The sequence below is a fragment of the Colias croceus genome, chromosome 6, assembly GCF_905220415.1.
Source record: "Colias croceus chromosome 6, ilColCroc2.1".
NCBI lineage: Eukaryota > Metazoa > Arthropoda > Insecta > Lepidoptera > Pieridae > Colias > Colias croceus.
The window spans coordinates 11,150,310-11,175,346 of NC_059542.1; the positions used below are offsets into that span (position 1 = coordinate 11,150,310).

The following is a 25,037-nucleotide window of genomic DNA, read 5'->3' on the forward strand; positions in this document are numbered from 1 at the left end:
TAAAATGCGTTTTACGACGTAACAATAAAAGCTATTATGGCATGCGTGTATTTATAAGATTGTGCTATGTCGCTTGTTCAATTAGGGTTGTCAGTTTTCTTATCATTTCTTAAAATGTATTTTTGTGCTTTTAAAATATAAACTGCTGTGTCTTATGTTGATCAAAAAATAATTATATAATGTGTAATATACTTAGAGAATGTCGAAATATTTCTTTTCAACGTAAGTTAAATAAGTTACTAGCAACGATGTAATTGTCATGAATCTCCACATTCGTAATTAATTATTTCATTCTTTTGTATGAAGTTTCGAGCGGTGCACATACTTCGTTGATTTAATTTTGAAGGGCTTTGTGCATTTCTGTACATTTTCCGATCTTGATTATTTTGTATCGTATTATTTGATATGGGTGATCAAACCAGGGTATTTTCTTCGTTGTTGATCACGTACTATATCAAAATTACTCTCTGTTCATGTTTTAAAGGTTAAAAAATCTACAAGGACCGATTACCATTGAAGCGGCGACGACAACAAAAACAAATCATAAGCTTTTAATTTAAACAGTATGTTTTAGCCTTTTTTGTTACACTTATAAATTAAACAGAAACAAAGTATATAAAATATAGCCTTAAACTTACTACAAAAGGCGGCCTATCGACTTAGAACGATTCCTTCCAAACTGCCGTTAGAGTTTGGACATAGGCTAATGCAATATTGTTGCAAGTGACAACCCTACATACAATTGACACCTGTATCAATTGAGACGAGATGTGGGGTACTGATCGTTCCGATCCATTAGTCCGGTTAATCCGTGTTAGTTAAACCAATATTCGGAGTTCTGTTCTTAGAATTATTCATTGCTGTGTAACGCTGTGTCTTGGTGCTTGTTCCAATCACTTGATCATAGGAAATGTTTTTTATTGGCTAAATAAAACAAAAGCGAACTGCTGCAGGCATAATATTATTAAGTTAAATAAATTATATTCACTCCAAATTAATAAGTTTTGTGGTGGCTCGATAAACAAAATACGTGTTTGTGTTAAATGCATGCTTGCGTGCAGTGTGTACCTACCTAACATTATTGAAGTAAAACTTTTTGGTATCTTTGAATCTTGCCAAAGAAGTTTCACTTCCGACACGTGTGCTCGGCACACACACTCTTTTTTTGTTTTTATTTTTCTACGCATTAAATATATATATTTTCTAGCATATTTTGATTTCATAATATAGTTAATATTCAAGAAAACAAACCGATTTTCTTTGTCAACAACAATACAATATCATATACTTATATATTTAGTTATCTCACCACTTAGTGTAGGCGTATTGAAAGAAAAGAAAAACCGAAACTTTGTAAAACTTACGTTAGCCTTCATTCTTCTTTACGATATTTCTGTAGCAATAAATATTTACTTGTTCCTTTGTTTAATTTGGCTTTTGTATGTTAATTTGTTCTTATTTATAGAAAACAGGATTTCAGCATGATAAATCTACTACTTAGAAAATTGTTAATAATAAACTAATGACTCGATTGTAAAGAAACAAGTTTTTTTTTAATTTATCAAAAGATAACACAATCATTCTTTGAACTTTACATTTGTGGTGTAACTTTAAACTAATATTTTATTTATTTAACAACATGACGAAAAATATCTAATAAACTAAAATAATGTTATGACCATCATAAATCCAGATATACTAGCGTAAATGGATACCTACCTATTATAACCGATGATGCATTTAATAAAACTCAACCTAAATACCAATCTATGCATAGCAAATTTTTGTAAGAATTATCCCGAATGCATAGGAACCTTGCATTCCATACTTTTACATACCTACTTTACCACAATCCGAAACAAGACACTAATAAACTAGCTAATAATAAAATAAACACTAGCTGTTGTAGTTCTGCCTTACTCTTTTCACTTAGGCCGTATGAAAAAAGATGATTTTCAGACCTACATGCACACAATATTTCATGACAAGTCAAGCCGTTTCGGAGGATACTATGGTATGTATGGTTACTAACATTGTGACACGAAAAAATATATACGAAGATTTAAAATACCTAAATCGATTAACAAAGTCAATTTGTTAATAACGGCCAATTGTTATGGCGCAGTTCGCTGCAGTAGAGAGAAACTCGATAATTGCATTTTGCACATTTTCTGCTAGTTACCTAATTCTTAGTATGGCTAGTAAAGTTTTCTATTTTGTTGATGAATTCTGAAATATAATAGAACGCATTGAGTGTTGCTGCATGTATAATTATTATATCTGTCAATTTCTATGAATGAAATAGTCGTCTATAAATATGTATGTGTATCCTTTATCATAGTTATTATTTCACTACTCATTTATGTACCTATTTAATCGTCTATTGTACCAAAGGTTGTCTGGAGGAAATCGCTCTAAGTGATAAGACCGCCAATTGTACTTAGTGTAAGTTATATTTAAGTGTTTTGTATTTCTTCTTTTGTTATCTTTAAGTGCAATAAAGTATTTATAAATAAATAAATAAATAAATATCATCTTTATATGAGTGTTTTTTGAAGCCCCAATGCCAATAATTTATGTTAATTTTTTCAGAAGTAAGAAAACAATAGAATAAAGATGGTAAAACTGCCACTTAGAGTAACTACTATCGCATTGCACAAAAAAAATATTTTATGGATAAGCGATGCCATTGTAATCATTAATTACCTATTATTATAGTGATACTTTTATTAATCGGTACAACGCATCGCAAATCAGATTTACGCAAATATTTGACGCGAAAAATAAACAAATAATAAACATTTTACGCGTACTTAAATCCTTAATACGTCTCCAAAACGAGGATTCACAAAATTTCCCTAATGTCGTTATCTTATGAAGTTTGGAACTCATCAATAATAATAATCCGTACCCCAAAATACGACATCGCGGGGGTCCTTGAAATCTAATTAAATTTTGAGAACGTGACAAAAATATAATCGCTGACGGATGAGTTTAGGGTGATTATATCGACACGTGAACTTTATTCCATCATAATGGGGAATGAGTGACATTTTTATAAATCTATACAAATACTATTCGCCCCGGCTCCGCCCGAGTAGTTGTTTTCGATTTTTTCATATTTATCAGCTGTTATTATTAGTAAGTACCAGAGGAGAAAACAACGAACCAATCTTGAGTTTAATGACGTAATAAGGATACTTTATTTCATTAAATATAGATTAAAAAGCTGAAGAGTTTGTCTCTTCGTCTGTTTAACGTGCTTATCTCATGAAATACCACTGATTCTATATGATGATGATAAAAAATTAAAGAAATTAAAATATGTTCTAAGTCCATTTGTAGAAGAAGGTTAGGTATATAATATAGTACCTACTACTAAAAACAGGCAGAATAGCAATGAAAAATGCGAGCGAAGTCGCAAGGCACATTTAGTATTATAGACCCAATTCCAGCTAGATATTCTGAGAATATTATTGTGCTAGTAAAGAAACCTACGCAGGAGATTTTGTAATTGAAATAAGTAAAAGTAAATCAACAGCCTAATCCAATTGTATAATTTTCCAAGTCCGACTGTACTTAATTTTTTCTAGAATCGTAATATTGTTTTATTTTTAGCTTATTTCTTAGAAGATTTGTAATTTAATAAAATAGTTTACGATATAAAATAATACTCAATAAAAAGAACACTTACTTACATTTTTTACAAACAAATAACAAATACTTGAAACAAAACCTAGTTTTAAAACCTAGATTTAACATAGAGATAGAAAATAAATGAAATATTCCATGTATCTCTTACTAGCTGTTCCACGCAGTTTCACCCCCGTGGCTCCACTCCTGTTGGTCGTAGCGTGATGTTATATAGCTTTCTCGATAAATGGGTTATCTAACACTGAAAGAATTTTTCAAATCGGACCAGTAGCTCCCGAGACTAGCGCGTTCAAACAAATAAACAAACTCTTCAGCTTTATAATATTAGTATACATAAATTTGCTCGAAGAAATAACATTGCTCTTACAATAAAAGTGAGTGGTATTAAAATATCAATATTATTAACTCAAGATATTCTACAAAGCACTTAAGTTTAACAAATAGGTTTTATTTATCTGACATGAAAAGATACATAAGTCGACTTACAACGTACAAGTTTATTTGCTTAAAATTTATAGGTCAAAATGAATATAATATCCTTGAATTTGTGTCAATTTAGGAAAAAACAATCATAATGGTCAGTCTATTTTGACCACTCTGTAGATAAGACTCCCATAACAATTCCTGTATTTTAAACGCAGTAGAATTTAGTATCGGTAGTTGTCGCAGGACGACAATCCGTTTGTTATTACGACAAAACAGATGAAACTGTTTTGTCGTACTATTAGGTATCTATAGTAATATAATAAAGCTGAAGAGTTTGTTTGTTTGTTAGAACGCGCTAATCTCAATCTCTGGTCCGATTTGAAAAAATCTTTCGGTGTTGGATAGCCCATTTACCGAGGAATGCTATAGGCTACAAATCATCATCGCTAAGATCAACAGAAGCGGAGCGCAGCTAGTGATCACTAGAAGAGCAACTACGAAGTCTCATGCCGGTTCTTCTCCGAGGAAACTGCTTTCTGAATGATTGGTAATTGGTTAAACTATGTTATGACGATTCAAAAGTGCTTGTAGACGTGTGGCGACAAACCGTTTGGTTCTACGACATGACTGTTTCATCAAATGTCCTTCGCCTATCGAATCAGTTGAACTGTGAACAAGGTTAGATATTAAAAATTACATTGTAAAACTCGAATCAAACGAAGGCTGTAAAATTTGTATTAATAAAGATTTCTCAAATATTAGCAGCTACGTGATCGAGTGAGGGTTACTGAAAGTGATCTGACATTTCAAGATCCGCTGACGAGAAAAAAGTTATAATTGGAAGACACAATGAACAAGGTCGTGTCGTATTGTATAGAAAAATATTTATTGGGTAGTTAGTACGTTCGTGCTGTGTAATTTGGATTCATATTTGTAGCAAAATTACTTATTTTGTACAAAGTACAAGTACTAGAATAAAATTAAACATTTAGGAATAAATACAGCTACATTTACTCTTACATTTGAATTCATGTTCAATTTTTTGGCGATGTAAAGTTTTGTATTGTGCTGTTAAAGGTTGTCAAACGTACAAACAAATTAATATACTGCTCTAATATCAAGACATAACATAATATTAAATTTCACTCTCTCTGCCTTATTTATATTCGTCACCAAATATTTTCTTACATAAATACACTAATAGACTAATATTACTTTGATGAATACAACCAATTCTGTACTTCTATAGTTGTCTATTTTGCTAATCAATTCGGAAAAAGAAAACTACTGCCATATTTATTTGGGGAAACAGAATATGGTCATTACTCAGTTTATTGTTGGACATAAATTAATATTTTCTATCAGAGATCGGATTTACTATATATACGTTAAAGATATAGAAAATAGATAATTTTGTGCCATTCACATAATAATATGAGTACATAAAATAAAATATCTCAAAATACACTTATTATAATATTAATATGGAGAAAAGAGAAATCATTTTTGATAAAAATGAATGTTTATCAAAAAGAATTTTTCTCTTTATTTCATATCAGTAATTGAAAACTGAAGCTTGCATATACAATAATATTTTCCCAATCCAAATACTTTGACTGTTTTTTGTGATATTAATTATTACCTCTTTGTTTTATGTTCCTTGTACAAAGTAAATGACATATACATACAATAATTATAATATATTACAAATCTGAAGAGTTTGTTTGTTTGCTTGAAGTACTAATCTCAATAACCACGGGTCCGATTTGAAAAATTATTTCTATGTTCGATAGTCCGGTTATCGAAGACGGCTATGCTAATCATCACGGTATAACCAATAGGAGTGGAGTATTGCGGGTAAAACTGCGGGCACAGCTAGTGAAAAATAAATAGAGATTTGATATAACGCATTTTCCCTAAAAATAGGCAAAGTAAACATTATAAATAATATATAGTTCGGCACAAATACGGAGTTATAATTTTTGTTTGAAACAACATTCAAAGAAAAAAACTCCTGGCACTGATCCAGAATGATTCATTTAAAGGAACGACGAATCGCAATTATCTCCTTAAAGTTAGATTTGTTACACGAAACCCCACTTTATCCGGTTATGATAAAGTTCAAATTTAGTTAAGTCGGGAGATTAAAGTTTGCTTATCGCGTCTTAAGCTACTGATATTTATATAACTGACTTTACATGGGTTTCACCGTCTATTAGTTTAATGCGAAAGTTTGTGAAGACAGATCGATGCAGGGATGTTATTTACTCATTTATTACTAACTAATTCTTTTCAATATATTTTGTACACTACAGATGATGAAATATGGCTAAAATAGGTATAGTTCATTTTGAGAATATGGGTATAAAAGCTTCAATTAAGCTTAAGTGTAAAGAAACTATCTTGTAAATAAATAATACTCTAATCTATAGCTTATAATAAAAGCTTTATAGTTTGTTTGTTTGAACGCGCTAATCTCGGGAACTACTGCTCCGATTTGAAAAATTATTTCGGTGTTAGATAGCCCATTTATCGAGGAAGGCTATAGGCTATATATTATCATCACGCTGAGATCAACAGGAGCGGAGCAATGCGGGTGAAACCGCGGGGAAGAGCTAGTTTAAAATCAACCTAAATACTAAAAAAAATCTATTGGAGAAAATCTTCGAAATAAACAAAAAAGAAAAATATGGGTATTATGAATAAACATGAAAAAGAAGAAAATAAATCATAATAATATTTCATAACCCATACTTTATAATCGTCTAAGGACTGCTTGCCTATCGTTATAGTGCAGTCATACATTACAGGCTGCGGCTGAAGTTCCAAAATATATTAAAACTAGATTTCCGCCCGCGGCTTCGCCCGCGTTTGCAAAGGAAAACCCGCATAGTTCCCGTTCCCGTGGGATTTCCGGGATAAAACCTATCCTAATCCAAGTTACCATCTATATGTGTGCTAAATTTCATTGTAATCGGTTCAGTAGTTTTTACGTGAAAGAGTAACAAACATCCATACATCCATACAAACTTTCGCATTTATAATATTAGTAGGATGATCTAAAGGGCATATTGGACTTATATACCCACATGAACCTTCCAAAAACACCAGATAGTTGTTTTTGTATCTAATGTATGAAATGTTGTGTCGCGGTGTTTATTACCAAGCTCCTGCAATATACGGCTTGACTGATTTTTATGAAATTTTGAGTGCAGATCTGTGAATCGACCAACAATATGTTTCACACTCTTTAAAATATTTACCTTTTTTTTTTTTTTATTGGTAATAGGGAAGCGCTTGACCACAATCTCGCCTGATGTTAAGCTGAGATGCGGTCTAAGATGGAACGCGCTTCCCTAGAAGGTACCTGTTCACTCTACGCTTAAAGACCCCCATATTGTACTCGTCGGGGAACACAGACTCAGGAAGCATGTTCCAGTCCCTCGCGGTTCGGATAAAGAATGTAAACCTTTTACGTAAACCTTTTATGTAAACCTTATTCGGATAATGAATGTTACCTGGTCAAATATTAAAAAGATAATACAGAGGCTAGTAATATATTAATGTAAAATATCGATCATTCGAGTTATAATCCTATACATTTGTCCCAGCGTAAATAAATCCACTAATCCTGATACAAATGTGTCGCAGTTTCTTGTAATAGCGCATAAATTATGATAAAACTTAGTAATTTGCTGCTTAATGGGTATTAATAATTCACTGTTTAACATTTGCGTTGTTTGATTTATTAATTACGGTTTAATCCTTTGGTACATTATATATCGTATGTATTAATGATGCATTTACGTATATTATCAACTAGCGATCCGCCCCGGCTTCGCCCGTGGTACATATTTCGCAATAAAAGGTAGCCTATGTTCTTTCTCAGGGTCTAGAGATTGTCTGTGCCAAATTTCATCAAAATCGGTTGAGAGGTTTATGCGTGAAAACCATACTTGCATACATACATAATTACAAACTTTTCCTCTTTATAATATTAGTATAGATAATAATACTTAATATTTAATTTTAACGGAAAAACGCAAAAGATTTAGTTGGTAATATAACGGTGCATTTACATCAAACGAACATAGAGCTAGACCTAGAGCAAGAGCATTCTTTCGTGATCCTTTAGTGTAAACGAAAACTTGTATTCAGTGTTGTTCAGTATTAGAACATTGCATAGAATATTTTCGAACGCACTAAGAACAACGAAAGAATAACTTGATAAATCAGGCATTCGCTCCATTCTAAACGAAGTTACGATTGTTAATTTACTCGTTTAAATATTATTTTATATTGTAAATTTTTTCATATTACTCCATCTCATTGTCTTCTTTCTCCTTCATTTAAATATTAAAACAAAACCCTCTACAAAAAGTCTTATATAATGTGAAATATATTTTTTTTATATAAACCTTTAATATATTAGTTTTAATTACTCTATTATTGTTATAAAATTATAATAATCTTTTCCTTTTTTATGAAAAGAAAAATTTTTGTGTCCCTTATTTTGTTTTAAAGTTAGCAAAATTTAGTGTCCAAATTTTTGCGGACACTTTAAAGCGGGTAAAGTTACAAATTGTTCAGCGTTTACTAAGTTTTTAATTTGTTTTGCGAGCAATTATAACTTTTTTTTTTACCTGAGCACAGATTATTAAAATGCAAATTTGGGATATTTTTCATACTTCGTGAAGATTTGTTGTCATTTAGCATTAAATAAAACAAATTTATAAGAGAAATTGGAAAAAATCAGATGTTTATATAATCTATATTGCCTAGTGTATACTAGCGACTTTGTCTCCATCCTATCCTAGGTATCCTACTAATATTATAAATGCGAAAGTTTGTGAGGATATATGTATGTGTTTGTTACTCTTTCACGCAAATACTGCTGAACTGATTGAAATGATATTTAGCACACATATAGAGGGTAACTTGGATTAACACATAGGGTGGGTTTTATCCCGGAAATCCCACGGGAACGGGAACTATGCGGGTTTTCCTTTGAAAACGCGGGCGAAGCCGTGGGCGGAAAGCTTGTTGAATAATAATTATTATTTAAGGAAGATAATTTTATTAAAAGCAATAGTCCGGCAATATAGTCCTAGATAGCATATTCATATTTATGGCGCCACATTGGTTTTAAAATGGCGGCATTCATGAAAATTATTCTGTAAATATATACGAATAACTGACAACTTATTCTGTCAACTTGTATCTTTGTTTGCTCTGAAGATGATTCAGCTAATTGACGCTATAAGGCTAATGTTACATGAACGTTTGAATTGTTTACATATATTTTATGACAAAATATCTCTATGTAAAGTCGTCTTAATAGTTTCTTTAATTCAATATTGGAATGAGATTTCAAATCTTCATAGATTTTTTCTCAGATCTTAAAATATGTATGATAATATTAAATAATATTATATTTTATGCTTATAAAAAGAGTCTTGTAACGATTTGCCACGGAAAATATGATTTAAAATTGCATCAAAATGTTTTTAAGGACTTAAAATGAATTGAATATTTTATTATAGGTACATGATTAAAATAAATAGTATTAAAGGCCATCTATGCATCGAATCAAGAGCCTGATATGAATTATAATAACACATCCATACATAATTCACACCTAAATCTATTCCATTTAAATAGCTTCGTCTTCATCAAAATAGGCGTAGATGTGCTATGTTACATCTCAACCGCACACCAATTCAGCTAGTTTTGGCCAATCATGTTCCGTGCTCGTATTTACAGCCTTTTGATCGGTAATGGGAGCCGTCAACGATATAAATGAACCCAAGACGCTGTCAGAGTATCCGATGACATGTACCATTTGTTTCTTGTATAATGGGCCCTCTTCATAATCGAGAGCGTTGGCCCAACAAATGATCGTCTATGGTGGCCGTCACTACACCTAAACTGTATAGACGCTCCGAAAATGTTTAGCCGTGGCGACCACACGCTACAGAAGTGTCCGCTACAAAATATATGAAAAAATGTGACAAGTGGCTGTCGCTGGCCCGTTGTGGTAAGTGGCCCGTTTGCGCCGACCCTAAATAAAAATCTACAAAGACGGCGAATTATAGGCCCTCCATCATTGTGATTGCATCTACTGGCCCATCGCTGCCGATTGTGAAAACCCATCAGTATCCGATGACATGTAGCATTTGTTTCTTGTTAACAAAATTGCGTCCCCGTTTGCGAGTGGCGCCAGATCTTTCCGCATTTACATGTAGACTTCGTTATAAACGCTTTGAAGTTATGTTTTTGATGTAATAGGAAATAATACTCTTCTCGATTGTTAATATTAAAGATTTTTGTGTAATCATACTTCTACTACACTACTATTAAGAATGCTGATAGTTCATGTCAAATATTCGTGCCTATAAAAAATAAAATGTAACTAACTTAAAAACAACCTTCTAAAAGGTTTTATCAAGGGTATTTATGACGAATACTGACATAGAAAGTGATACTAGATTACAAATCGTAAAGAAGACCGACTAGCGAAAAAAGAAAGATTTGCACCTCACAAACAGTCATATCACTTCACCCAAATATAAAACCCTACCTAAATATTATTCAACTCAAGATATGCGCAACTGCATCATTTTAATTCACTATTGAAGTCACAAAATCAGACTTCCGCTCGTTACGGGTCACTTGTTTCTATGAATTGCATCTGACACACTTCAATGCTTGCAATACTGTTGAATTAACCATGCTTGAAGACGTATTATGAACGCTATAGTCTTTACTCTGTCTTTGAGCAATTTGTAAGGATAATGAAATCAGGTAACCGAATTGTTGATGTAATTTGCTATTTTAGAACGTCTATTTCGAGAGAATCTTTACCTATATAATTTAGAATATCTTATTTTAAACTAGCTATGCCCCACTGTTTTACCCGCATTGTTCCGCACTTGTTGGTCTTAGCGTGATGTTATTTAGCCTATATCCTTCTTCAATAAATGGGCTATCTAACACCGAAATAATTTTTCAAATCGGACCAGTAGTTCCTAATTAGCGCGTTTGTTGAAAAAACAAACAGAATATAATATCAGTAGAAAATATTTAATAGTATTTCTGTTTTGAATGATGTTCCGAGGACAAATTTTTAATTAATTTTATCTATTTTAATCTTAAAAGTAAGAAAAAATTAAGATCGTAAGTACACATTCCAGTCGTTGACTAAACTAATAGACCAAGTCTTTAATTTAATTCTGTGTCATGAAAAGTTATTTAATGAAGGCCTCTTTACTTCAGTTGAGTCTTGTAATTTTTTGCGCTTTATTTGATAGTACAAGATCCCACCGCAGGATTTATTCGTTCATAGTTTTTTTTTTATGAAACCAACATAATTACCTATTGACTAAGTTGCCAGTCAAAATTTGGCGGCAAGCATGTAGATATAATTAAATTATTTCACTTCGATTTTTTGGAAAAAAATTCCGTTCACTTGTTATTTAAAGTCTAAATCACGGTAAATTACAAAAAGATTCTAAAAAACCACGGTTGCCGTTTTTCATATGACCGCAAGCCCTTCGCAGCCTGGTGCAAACAGGTGTGATTTCAATCCATTTAAACGTTACACGTTCATAACGCACATTTTATGAATCATATAATATATAAAATTAAAGGTATTTTTTTTCTTTTAATTAAAAAATGCTTGCTAGTCGATTTAATATATTCTCCTTATTATAATTAATACACATAAAATTTTTGTTTCATCAAAAAAACTATGAACGAAGTAATCCTGCAGTGGGATCTTAGACTATGATATTTAATATGAATGACACTCTCATTAAATTCTGAGCAGTGAGTGAGTAAATAATTAATATCTAAAACATATAGCTCTAATTGAAAATGATATTTAATTTATACTCAAGGTATTTTTATCGTCTCTATATTTATTTCGCTAATGAGGTATTACAAGATGTAGGCTAGAAAATTCGCGTACCTACGTATGGTCGGTCTAGCCACAATATACAGATACATCGTAGTATATATCTGTCAACTGTGGTCTAGCTATGAACGGTTTTATGAATTTCCATACATATGACAAGCGCGACTGACGTACGCACTGATGGTCGGTGAAGCTCTGCAACCGGCCGTAATGTTATTAATTTGTATTTTACGTTTATGTTCGTTATTAATACGTATTTAAACTGTGAAAATACAAACAATAATGAGTAAAATTTCAAATTCGTATTATTTATAATTGCGTACGTCATTAAGGCGACTTAATCTTGCCAAATAAGTTTCACTTACACATATGCTCAACACACGCTCTTTTCAATTTTCTACAAACCTTTAAACAAAAAAATGTTCAGTCTATTGAAGTTGCCGTTCTTTCCAGATGTACACTGAAGTGATGTGCGAGTGCGTCATGGTGTGATCAAGATGAAGCTGTGGAAGAGCCTCAAGATCTCGATCGGCAAGACGGACGCTAAGGGCTATCCACATGAGCTGCCGCAGTGGAGCGAACAGGGATATGAGCTCGACGGTAGGTTTTCCTTTGCAACTTTGTAAACTTTGTAGGTGGAATGAGCGTGTGTGTTGGAGATGTGATATGGGATAATGGACCTTATGAGCTTAGAATTTAACGACAGGCGCTTATCATTTCAAATACATTATTTCAATCAAGTTTTTAACTAACTAGACCTAGTAGTGTACCAGATAATGTTGTGGCTCAATGTTAAATATTTTCATTGCTACATGTAAATACATGTAGCAATGAATGAATTATTAACGATTAAAGATGGTATAATTAGTTTAAGTAATTATTGTAATGTTCGTATTTGATAGATAGAGCCCGATAGCCAGATATCAATAATTTATGTATCCATCTATACATTTTTACTCTATCATTTTCAAAAACAATATATCATTAATTATTTAAATTGCCCTAAAATCATTTAGTCTGTAATTTCGCGCCAAATTAAAAATTCAATTAACCCACGAAAACCATATTGGAACAATGGAATAATTAAAACATCCAAACCGTTCCATTCATATAATTTACACAGATACGCAAAATAAATTGTCCATTTAAAAATCGCAATGTAATAAAGGAAATCTAATGCAAATGGGAATTCAGCGCTCCAAGACTTGTCTTAATAAATTACAAACAGTTGTAGAAAATGGCTTTAAAATAAAGAGCCGGAGCGAGAGCATAGCGGACATTCTGAGGGTACTTTGCACAAAGGGAGGTGTGGACGTACTCAACGACGTTATTTAGGGGCCCTGGATTTTGTTATGCGTTTTATATTATGTAGTATGTGACTGGCAAACTTATATAAGTGTTTGCAGTAAATGGCTTTAAAATAAAGAGCCGGAGCGAGAGCATAGCGGACATTCTGAGGGTACTTTGCACAAAGGGAGGTGTGGACGTACTCAACGACGTTATTTAGAGGCCCTGGATTTTGGTGTGCTTCATATTATTGTAGTTCTAGAAAATATATTAAATTTTGTTTTAAAGGATGTTTGTGTTTTTTTTTTTTTTTATGCATTTTACAATTTGTCTGCGTAAGTTTTTCATTGAGATTTTATTTAAGTTGTAAGTTAATGACAACTTGTAATACGATAATATAATACTTTATACTCTTTTATTAAACTTATAATTTTGAGGTAACAGTTTTATTACAATACCTTTTACATTATAAGTATAAATGAATAAATATATTTCAACAAGATTTTTATTTTATGTACTTGCATATAAAAGTATGCACAAAACTATGCGTTAAAATGCTATATGTCCATCGAGGCTATTAATTACAATGATATGCTATAATATACCAATATGACGTTACTAATTTATAATTATATAATCTATCTTAGGATACAAAATACAGTTTAAAATTAAGGTTAATTACTTTATAATTAATTTTAGTTCAAGCGTCTATTGGGGCTCCATGTTACATACAATCCGGCACCATGTTAAATTCTCACCCTGAACGGGATGCGCCGCTATTGTTACGTAAAACAAACTTAAATTCGCGTGAATTTTTAAAATTTACATTCGTTTCTGACGTCGTCCATTTCTGAATCCGTCGCTTTCATAGATTCTAGATTTTAGTTCGCTAGGACGTCTGTCTATTTACATTCTCTACATGTCAGATGTCTTGTATGGATGGTATGGATGAATGGAGTGACAGACAAGATTCAACCAAATCTCAATAGGCTAGAACTAGAACTAGATATTTAGAAATAACAACAGATTTTCAACCAATACTAGAGTATTGGTTGAAAATCTGTTGTAATTTTATTTTCAAATGTTACACGCTATTTACTTTTGGCGATCTGAATTCGAAGATATTCTAAAAGTTTGATAAAGTCGTCATATTATACTAATACTTCTTTCGTTATTTTCATGAAAGGCATCTTTAACAATTAATGGTTTTCTATTCAGGGTTTCTAAAATTGATAAACATATGCAACATCAGGGTCATAGCAGCTAGTAACAAGTGATAACTGCGTTAAAAACAACCGACTTCAAACTTGCACTTGCAAAATTTACAAATACCTACAGACAAAAATGCTCATAAAATAAAAACTACTGGGCCTATCCGAATAAAATTTTTATGGGACCAATTCGACACCATCCCGCATCGAACAAAAAAAGAATCACGTAAATCGGTTCAGAAACCTCGGAGTAATCGGTGTACATACATAAAAAAAAAAATATACCGGCCGAATTGATAACCTCCTCCTTTTTTTTGAAGTCGGTTAAAAATATAATTTAATATTTACCACAAAATATCATAAACTTACATTAAACATGTTAGAATTACATTTACAACCGAAGTAAATGTAAAAACAAGTTAAACACGCCTCCGCTGACATATTATATTATTTTATACCAAACCCGCGGGCTTAGCGATGGAAAAAATGGACCATAAAAACATTCTCGCATCGGATTTACGTGCAAAAATACGTATAAATAATACATTTAACGACACTCCGATTTCAGCGAACTTTATCAGTATTATTTGTATTTTATAAGCGTCCTTTGAACTCTCATCTAAATCTAATTGCTGAATCTTATTTTTTATGATTTTATTTGGTACAAATATTATATGAAAATGTTTGACGTCGTAGAGGATAATGAAAGATAAATTAAAGTATAAAATTGAGTTTGAAACCATGTTATTTTAACTCAATATTTTAAAGATACTTGGTGTGGCTTGAAGATGCAATAGCTTTACCGCGGCAGTCCCCGAGTGCCACACGTCTTTGTTTATAAAAATATTACGTTTCTTGACTACTAACGAACCTAATTATTTTTGAAATAAAACCTGAAACTTGTTCAGTGGGCTAGATTTTTATATTGCAGAAAAACAATAACCTACACGCTCAATATTAATTTTATCTTCCATAAGTGAGAAAATCTTGTAATATATAATTTTAAGGGAACGAAATTAACTGCCTTGAAAGGAGAAACCTTTGGGGAATAAGTATTCTCTCCATAAGATAATATATTACGCCATAAAATCCAACCATCCAAATAACGTAGGTACTTTGAACAAATTTGTATCACCTACTTTATACAAAAAAATATTATCTATAATCGATGTTTCCATAAATTTTTGTATGATAAAACATTGTCTACTTTTTCAACATTGCCGCTCTGAATTTTTTTTATTCCCTCCCTTTTTCTCACATGGAATTTCATATTTGCCTCTCTATCATATTTCAGCACTAAAAATGATTACTATTAGGTATCCTTGTAACTTAGCAAATAAAATTCTAATTATTTAAATGGATATTACGTGTAATCAGTCAAAAGCAATTAGTTAAAACACTGAAAATAATTTGCGGAAATTTAATGATACTAATTTCATATTGGCTATCAATTAATCATGTAAAATGGTTGGTTTCATTTTTCATGCAATAATGGTATTAATAAGGGGCTTGTTGTTTTATAAGTCGCCACAACTAGTCTGGGTCACAATTTTTTTGTTTTTAGGGTCAATGTAAATCGCCGAATAACTTTACATAATATAAAGGAATTAGGTATTAATAACTTTAACACTTACGAATAAATTAAGCTGATTGGTTATCCAAAAATCTTCAGGAGCTAGGGTCTTATATACCTTATACGTCGCGGAAGAATTCCAACCAATACCCGCGGCCTCATCATTAAAGCGGCTCGATGGAACACAGTAGGGTTTTAGTCGGTAAGAATCCAACACACCCCACGGCTCCTTCCCGGGGGCCTCTTCCCGGGGGTAGATATCTTTGGAAGATTTCCCCGCTTAAAAAAAAAGGTTCTTATGTTGGACCGTTTTTTCAGGTCAAAGCTCTACGTCGATTTTTGTAGCTATAATACAAATGGGAAGCTGACCTTTTATTAACAACATACTAACAGGCAACAATAATATTTGCCAGATATCGAAATCACATAATTTGAAAATAAACTTAATGTAGTAGTAATAAGTAAAAATAATCAAGATCGACAATGTGGGTACATCGTTTTCTTTTGCTGAAATAAAAGAAATACTTACATGATATAAAATAACATGTATATATTAGCATCAATTGTAATTTACATGAATTTTCAAACATAATTTACCTTTTCAAAGTAAAATAATACCTACAGATAAAATTTCATATATTTTGTTAGCATCAAGAATTGTAAATTACCAAAGCAAAAAGTTAGGTTCGAGACATAAATATAGAACACGAAATTTCATAACGGAAGGCCTATAGCTGTAGGAAACCTCAGCTTGATTGAAAAACGTATCCGACGCCTGTCATGTAGGCAGCGAATAAATTTTTCACCAGCCCTTCGGTTTTAGACAACAAAAATCATAAAAATCTGTGACATTTTTGTGCTAACTTTGTACCGCGGGTTTCTTTGTAATCTGAAAATACATTCTATACATAGAAAAATGAGTGTTGTATGTTGGTCTTTAAAAGAATCCTAAATTGATGATTTGATTGTGATGATCTTCAGTTATGTGTTGTGTGTGCACACGAAGGTTTTTGAGTCAGTACGAACAATCTAAGACTGTGTACGACAAGCAAAGCCGGGGTGCACAGCTAGTATTCTAGATAAATATAATATAGTATTCCACAATCTATTTCCCAAATTCACTATGAACTGATCGAAAAGCAAGAACAAACATTCATAAAAACATTAAGACATTTAATAAAGAAAAATAAAGAAAACGAGCAACGTTACTTGTAATAGGTAATTATGATTATCAACAATTAAAATCTTTCTTACGCTTTCAAAGCAAAAACAAGTAGTCCATATCTGTATATCTGCATTCTGCACCTGTGTGCAGTTCCCAATGTACATGAAAACCAAAGTTGTATTTTTTGCAACTTTGGTTTTGGAAAAAAAATAACTCTTACAATTTATTATTTTAAAGTTTCCTCAGGTTTTCGAATCTACAGCCAAGTACACTTTAAAATGTCCACTCCAGTCTTGTCACTCTATTTTTATATCTATATAAGAGAAAAGAAAAAAAAACTAGCTTTCCGCTCGTGGCAACGCCCGCGTAGTCAAAGAAAATTCCGCATAGTTCCTGTTTCCTTGGAATTTCGGGGATATATCTTATCCCATGTTATTGCTAAGATCTCAAGCTATCTCTGAACCAAATTTCATCCAAATCGGTTTGGAAGTTTTTGCTTGAAAGCGTAACAAACAAACTTATATTCACATTAATTAAAGGTACATATGACTAGCTATCCCTGCAAACGTGGCAACGTTACTCTTATCACTGGAAACAAAATAGATGTTGGCCGATTTTTAGATCTACACAATAGGCATACAAAATTTCACGAGAACCAGCCGCTTCCTAGGAGCTATGGTAACTAGTATAGTGACACAATAATCTATACTAATATTATAAAGCTGAAGAGTTTGTTTGTTTGTTTGTTTGTTTGAACGCACTAATCTCGGGAACTACTGGTCCGATTTGAAAAATTCTTTCGGTATTAGATAGCCCATTAATCGAGGAAGGTTATAGGCTATATTTCATCACGCTACGGGCAACAGGAGTGGAGCCACGGGGGTAACACCGCGCGGAGCAGCTAGTTTTATATATAACTAGCTGCGCTTTGCGGTTTCAACCGCGTAGTTCCGCTTCTGTGGTCTTAGCGTAATATATCTAACCTATAGCCTTCCTCGATAAATTGTCTATCTAACACCGAAAGAATTTTTCAAATCGATCCAGAAGTTTCTGAGATTAGCGCGTTCAAACAAACTCTTCAGCTTTATAATATTAAAGTATAGATATAGAGAAGGAGAGATGTGTATGTTAATGGTGCCTCAAAATGTGTTCAAATTATGCTTCAGGGATTTATGCTTGCGGTCACCCAACTCCTTTAATACTGAGGTTGCACTAAACATATGAAGTAATGATAATGTATAATACTGCTTAGTTTCGTGTGCACTTTAGAGCTGTCTTGTAAGCACGTATACAGGGTGTAATCGTTAAGTGTGCACAGGCGATTATTCCGTAACTATTCATATCAACAAGTGATAACTGCGTTAAAAACAACCGACTTCAAACTTGCACTTGTAACATTTACAAATACAGACAAAAATGCTCATAAAATAAACTGGTACTGGTACTTTCAATATCAGTTTAAAGTTTTTTTTTAACCGACTTCAAAAAAAGGAGGGGGTTATCAATTCGGTCGGTATGTTTTTTTTTATGTATGTATACCGATTACTCCGAGGTTTCTGAACCGATTTACGTGATTCTTTTTTGTTCGATGCGGGATGGTGTCGAATTGGTCCCATAAAAATTTTATTCGGATAGGCCCAGTAGTTTTTATTTTATGAGCATTTTTGTCTGTATTTGTAAATGTTGCAAGTGCAAGTTTGAAGTCGGTTGTTTTTAACGCAGTTATCACTTGTTTATATCTGTAATAGTTACGGAATAATCGCCTGTGCACTCTTAACGATTACACCCGGTATAATGATACTAGATTCACGCCCGATCCCTTTGTCTAAAACCTAATAAATTATATACTATTCTTCCTCGAGCATCATTCTCTCAATTAAAAAAAATGGTATTAAAATACCTACGTTGCGTAGTTTAAAGATTTTAGCATACATAGAGCGGACAGACAGCGACTTTTTATACTATGTAGTGATGAGCTTATGGCACTTCTATAACAGTTGAATCAAAAATTATTCTACACATCCTAATTCATACCTATAACACAGGTCGTAAAGAGGTAAAAAAATATTCATATTGTTAACAAAAATAGATTTAAAATATCTACCTACATAATAGAATGTTTAACTCTTTTCCCTTTATGATACCTACATTATTTTAAATTATATTCAAAGAATAACAAGAAAACTTCCTGACTGAAGTCTCTTAAAGGGTCTTAATGAAATTGATGTAAAGTTCTATTTATAGAAAATAAACAGCGAATTTGATAATAATATCGATTTACAGATACTAAAATGGAGTGGGTGAAAGATAATGTTGTTCAATTTATGTGTAGGCGTTAATTTGCCTTTTGGCGTTCTAAAATTGTTTATTAAATATTGCAGAGGTGTTTTAATTAAAGTGATCTATGTTATATGCTACGCGTGGAAAATGTTTAGAGATATTATTATTACCTATCTGTATTTACGCTTTGAGAATAATTAAGTTTTATTCTCTGTGGCAGTTTTAATTTTTTGTCCTGTCGTTAATATTCTAGTTTAAGAGCTACTAAAATCGACATATTATTATAAGAAAAATTATGCGTTACCTTAACGATATTTAAATTTATACTTATGACGTGATGGTATTGCCATGACGCGACCTTGAAATTTTACCCTCAACGCACCTAAGGGTGATACTATACGAGCGGTTATCCCGCTGCGGGATAAATGCGGGATAAATAATGCGGGCGGTCAAACCGCCGCTGATAACCGGCGCTTTAAACTACACGGGCGGTTTCCCGCTACGTTACACTTACATCATTCGGCGCGGGACCTTGGCGCTCGCTCGTGATGTTCAAATGAACAGAAAACAGCGATAAACCGCGTCCCGTGTAGTTTAATGGTCTGCGGCAGCTTTGGCGAGCGGATTCCCGCGGCGGGAAAACCGCTCATATAATATCACCCTTAAGAAGTTTCACTTTAAAATGTCAGTCGTCTTTAAATTCGAGAACGTTAACTGTCAAGTATTTGCTATACATTGCTCTATTTATTCATGTAAAATCCTTTAAAGCAGTACTAAAATACATTATCTCCTATTTCAAACGCTAAATGCCACAGACTAAATTGTCACTTCAGATTAGGAACTGCATGTCGCGGTCGATTCATGTTGGGTACTGCAATTAAATTAGACTGTGACTCGCCGTCTCGGTTAGCTGAGTTATAGTTTAAAGGGTTTTATTAGCGAGTTGATATATTTTAGGTGACAATATTGTTTTGTTTCTGAAATAGGTAATAACCTGTATCTCAGGCTAGAAGATAGGCTAAGTTTACTACTTGCTAAGTGTATATAACCTAACCTAACAACTAAACATACATTATTTTCAGCCCTATAACATTTAGCGAAAGACGCGGGTTCGAATCCCGTATGATCGAACTTTTTTTTTAATTAAAAATTTTTATTTATGAAGCAATTGTTTGCTATAAAACTATAATATATTCACTTATAATACCACAAGAGCTTCAAAATTATCGGGTATTTTCCGATAGGTTCGTTGCAAACAAATGAAGGAGTCAAGTTTTTAGTCAAGGATAAAGATTTTTCCTGAAAAACTTGACGACTTTATTTGTTTGCAGTGAACCTTGAGGGAAATGCCAGATAATTTTGAAGCTCGTGTGGTATTCGGGAGATTATTTTTCCGTCCCAAATGTCGGCCAATAATTTCACAATTGAATTAAACCTGTCAGTTTGACGTCAACGACCAGAGAAAATTTTCAAAAAATTATCAGTATAATACCATGTAGGTTGTACCACGTGACGTCGAATGGTGCAATTCTATTGGTCGATATTTGGGTCGGAAAAATAATCTATAATATTACGACATAGGTAAGCCCGGTAAGCCGTAAGTAGGTATCAAAATATAACAACAAAATAAGATTTATGCATACCATCCGCCATAAATCTCAGTCCCACCGGAAGGTTATGATTCATAGCTAATTATGTTGGGCTCTTAATGTTCCCTGTTTTAATAACCGACTTACAAAAAAGAGGTACCCAACTCGACTGTACGTTGATTAAGTTAAGAAAAATTGTAACTAATGTTAACCAAGTTAAATTAGAAAATGAATTAAAAAATTAAATTAGAAATATTATTATTGACTAGCTGCTCTCCGCGATTTCACCTGTGTGGCCTCGCTTCTGTTGGTCTTAGCGTGATGATATTATATAGCATAGCCTTCCCCGATAAACGGGCTACCCAACACCGAAAGAATTTTTCGAATCGTACCAGTAGTTCTTAAGATTACCGCGTTCAAACAAACAAAGCTTTCAGCTTTATAATATGTTGTTTAAGATTTGGTTATATTTATTTTAATTTATTTATTTGTTTTATATTTGGCAATTGGCGCTTCTCATGTAGTTAAAGGTACAAAGTATTTCAATTTTCGCATAATTCATAATGAGTGCTTTAATAAAAATCTGTTTCTCCTATAGTACTTAACTTGGATATTTTTAGTTCTTTATTCATTTAAATTGAATTGTTAATGCAATCATAAATATCTATTTCCAAATTGTTTAAGAACTTACCTTGCACAAAATTCTTAATTTTTCCTTTTTGTATAAAAGTGGATTCACGATAGTTTATTATAAAAGGACTAAGGAAGACTGTTATTACGACCATAATATTTGATACGAGGTTCGAGTAATCTAGAAGGAGATTACCGTGAAAACGTTAATTTCAACTTTAACGATCGAAGGACCAAATTACGAGGATAGAATTCATTTCGTTGTATAAGTTCGGAACGTAAATACGAAAGTTTTAAAGTTTATTATGACGTAGTGAGTAAGAAGTTTGTTATTGACGTTATGAAAATACTATTTGTGTATTTGTGTACTTGGTGAAGTTAATATAACAGTTTAATAAAAACTTATATTTTATTTTGGTGGCATAAATCTATACTAATATTATAAAGAGGAAAGGTTTGTACGTATGTATGGTTTTCACCCATAAACTACTGGACCGATTTTGATGAAATTTAGCACAGACAATCTTTAGACCCTGAGAAAGAACATAGGCTACCTTTTTTGCGAAATATGTACCACGGGCGAAGCCGGGGCGGACCGCTAGTATTAAGATATAGATGATGAAATATAAATATTTTATAGAAGCTTTTCACTTTCCCATAGAATTTCCAGGATAAAACCTATTCAATGTGATTTCTAAGGTCTCAAACTTTATCGTGTTAAATTTTATCCAAATCGGTCTAGTGGCTGAGGCATGAAGGAGAAATAGACAGACAAACAGAGATAAAATAGGGATTGATTAAGAAATATCGCCATTCAATACAATATTATCGGTTTTAGCATTGTTTTTCAAAAACATTTTTGAATCCCGATTTTTAAATCCGTTAATATTTTATAGCTTTTTTTTTAAATTTTAACGTTCTTACAATGTAAATAATCGTAAACGACAATAAAGTTACAAACCGCACGAATATCTTGATTCATGTTGAAGCTTTAAATTACTCATGAAATTATATTACATCACTGTTCGTTCCATTTTTATGCAGTTCGAGGCACAATTTACATATGAAACTAGCGGTCCACCCCGGTTTCGCTCGTGGTACATATTCACGTTTTCTCTACATAAGAACCATCCTCGAACTTCAAGGAATATTATAAAAAAAATTAACGAAATCGGTTAAGCCGTTCTCAAGTTATGCGCTTACCAACACATTTTGGGATTCATTTTTATATCATAAATAGAGATTTTTAAACAATATTTCCTTTTTAAATTGTATATTTTTATGTGCGAATTATGTTTCGTGTACAATAAAAGCCGCGTAAATGCAAAATGTTCGCTATATATACTGTGACTGTTTACATTCCATGTGTAAATGGTCCCTTCTGTAAAATACGTTTTTATAATACAGATATCTGTTGAAAAAGTATCTCTATCATGATAATTCGATGCTTGATTCAAAACGTAGTGCTGTATATAATTTATTCGACGATTTCTGACGTAGGTAATTAATCCGAGGCATAAGTTCCTGAAATAAGCGCGTTTAAACAAACCAAATCTAAGCTGACTATACTTAGGCCGGTTGCAGAGCTTCACCGACCATCAGTGCGTACGTCAGTCGCGCTTGTCATATGTATGGAAATTCATAAAACCGTTCATAGCTAGACCGACCATACGCATGTGTATTTAGCCTTACTAATATTATAAATGCGAAAGTGTTCTTGTTTGTCATTATGTGTTGTGTCAAGTCGCAACGCTGTGATGAATGTGAAAGAAAGAAAGCTAGAGATACAGGCAACTGATTTCTGTAGTTAAAAATTTCATTCCCATGGTAAAATCCATTATTGAATCGTAAATGTATAACAAAACATGGCTCTACAATCAAATACACGTCTATGACTATTAATTTTCTTAGCAAGCAAAGCCGCGGCCGCAACCTAGTATTACATATTCTCCTCGTTCAAAGGAAAACAGCATGTATACCATGACATGGGCTACATGACGCTCCGGCCCACTTGACAGGCCAAATGTCTGTCAGGAACAACGATCAAGTTGTCGCTTCTGGTTAGGCTTTGTGCTTAAAACACGGACTGTGAATGGCTTGCGTAAATGCAATGGTAATTGGGATGAATAATGCAATAGTGTGTAATATGGTCTGTTTTATATGCACTAGTTTCTAGTCAATTTGTCTGGTAGATTTTTTTAAAGAACGGTGAGATTCGAGACCGCTTTTTTGGCCTAATTTATAATATTATTATTCTTAAACAAAAAAGAGCATTTCTATGCTATAAAACCAAATATCAAATGCAGCAAGTTTTACGGATTTTACACAATATAGAAATACTAAATATATTTAAAAAAGTATAATTTTAAAATAGGAAAAGAAAATGATGAGGAAAACATGTTTTTCATATTTCACTACTGTTTGAACGTGCCTTAACAATAAAAATTCATTTGTTTTGATAGTAGATAGACGTGTTGAAGACAAACGGGGACTGCCGCGGTGAAGCTTTTGTATAGCATGCCTACAAGCCACACCTCCGAGCCCGTCGGAGTGGAGAGCGTGAGGTTTTTTCGTTACGGAATTTCTCGATTCGGTACCCGCGCTCAAGGCCCGCGATGGAAGCTATGCAATAGCTTAATATTATAATTATTCTTTTCATAGACTACTATTCTATTCACCAATCTGACAAATCTAATTAAGGTAAACTACATTATGCTTTTAAACACAACCTACTAAACAAAAAACTGTCACACTTCCAAAATGTTCTTAAACCATACCTTTTTCTCATGAGCTAGGCATTGTAGCTGCCCCTCACCATAAGTACCACAGGACCCTTTCTTAGGAACGGCCCTTAATTGAAGATCCTTCAACTAGCATTCTATGGGAACAAAACCCTGTAGGCTTCCTGTAAGTATATGTCCTTTGAAATTGCGCTTTTTACGTTGTCTTTTTCTATGAAATAATGAGGACATGGAATTGAATTAATATTCATTCCCAAGATTCTCTAAAACTTACATACAGATGAACTTTATTGGTTAAATACTAGCTTTCCGCCCGCGGTTTCGTCCGCGATCTTAAAGCAAACCCGCATGATTCCCGTTCCCGTGGTTCCCGGGATACAACAAAAATCCTATGTCCTTTCTCGCGTCTCAAGTTATGTTCAGCTGCAGCTCAGTTCAGTGGTTGAGGCGTGAAGAAACACAGACAAACTGACAGACGGACGAACAGACAGAGCTCCTTCGCTTTTATAATATTAGTAAGGATTTACATTCTACTACTTGAAGCATCTATTTTATTAAAAACTAGC

General features: G+C 32.8%; 1 protein-coding gene across 1 annotated transcript in view; it reads left to right on the forward strand.

The window, feature by feature from the left end:
- Nucleotides 1–25,037, forward strand: part of LOC123692208 (glutamate receptor-interacting protein 1) — a 204,395-nt gene that overhangs the window by 56,715 nt on the left and 122,643 nt on the right. Inside the window, exon 2 of the mRNA XM_045636910.1 lies at nucleotides 12,449–12,595. Within this exon, the coding sequence (XP_045492866.1) occupies nucleotides 12,493–12,595 (103 nt within the window). The 5' untranslated portion in view covers nucleotides 12,449–12,492. The remainder of the gene's footprint in view (nucleotides 1–12,448; nucleotides 12,596–25,037) is intronic.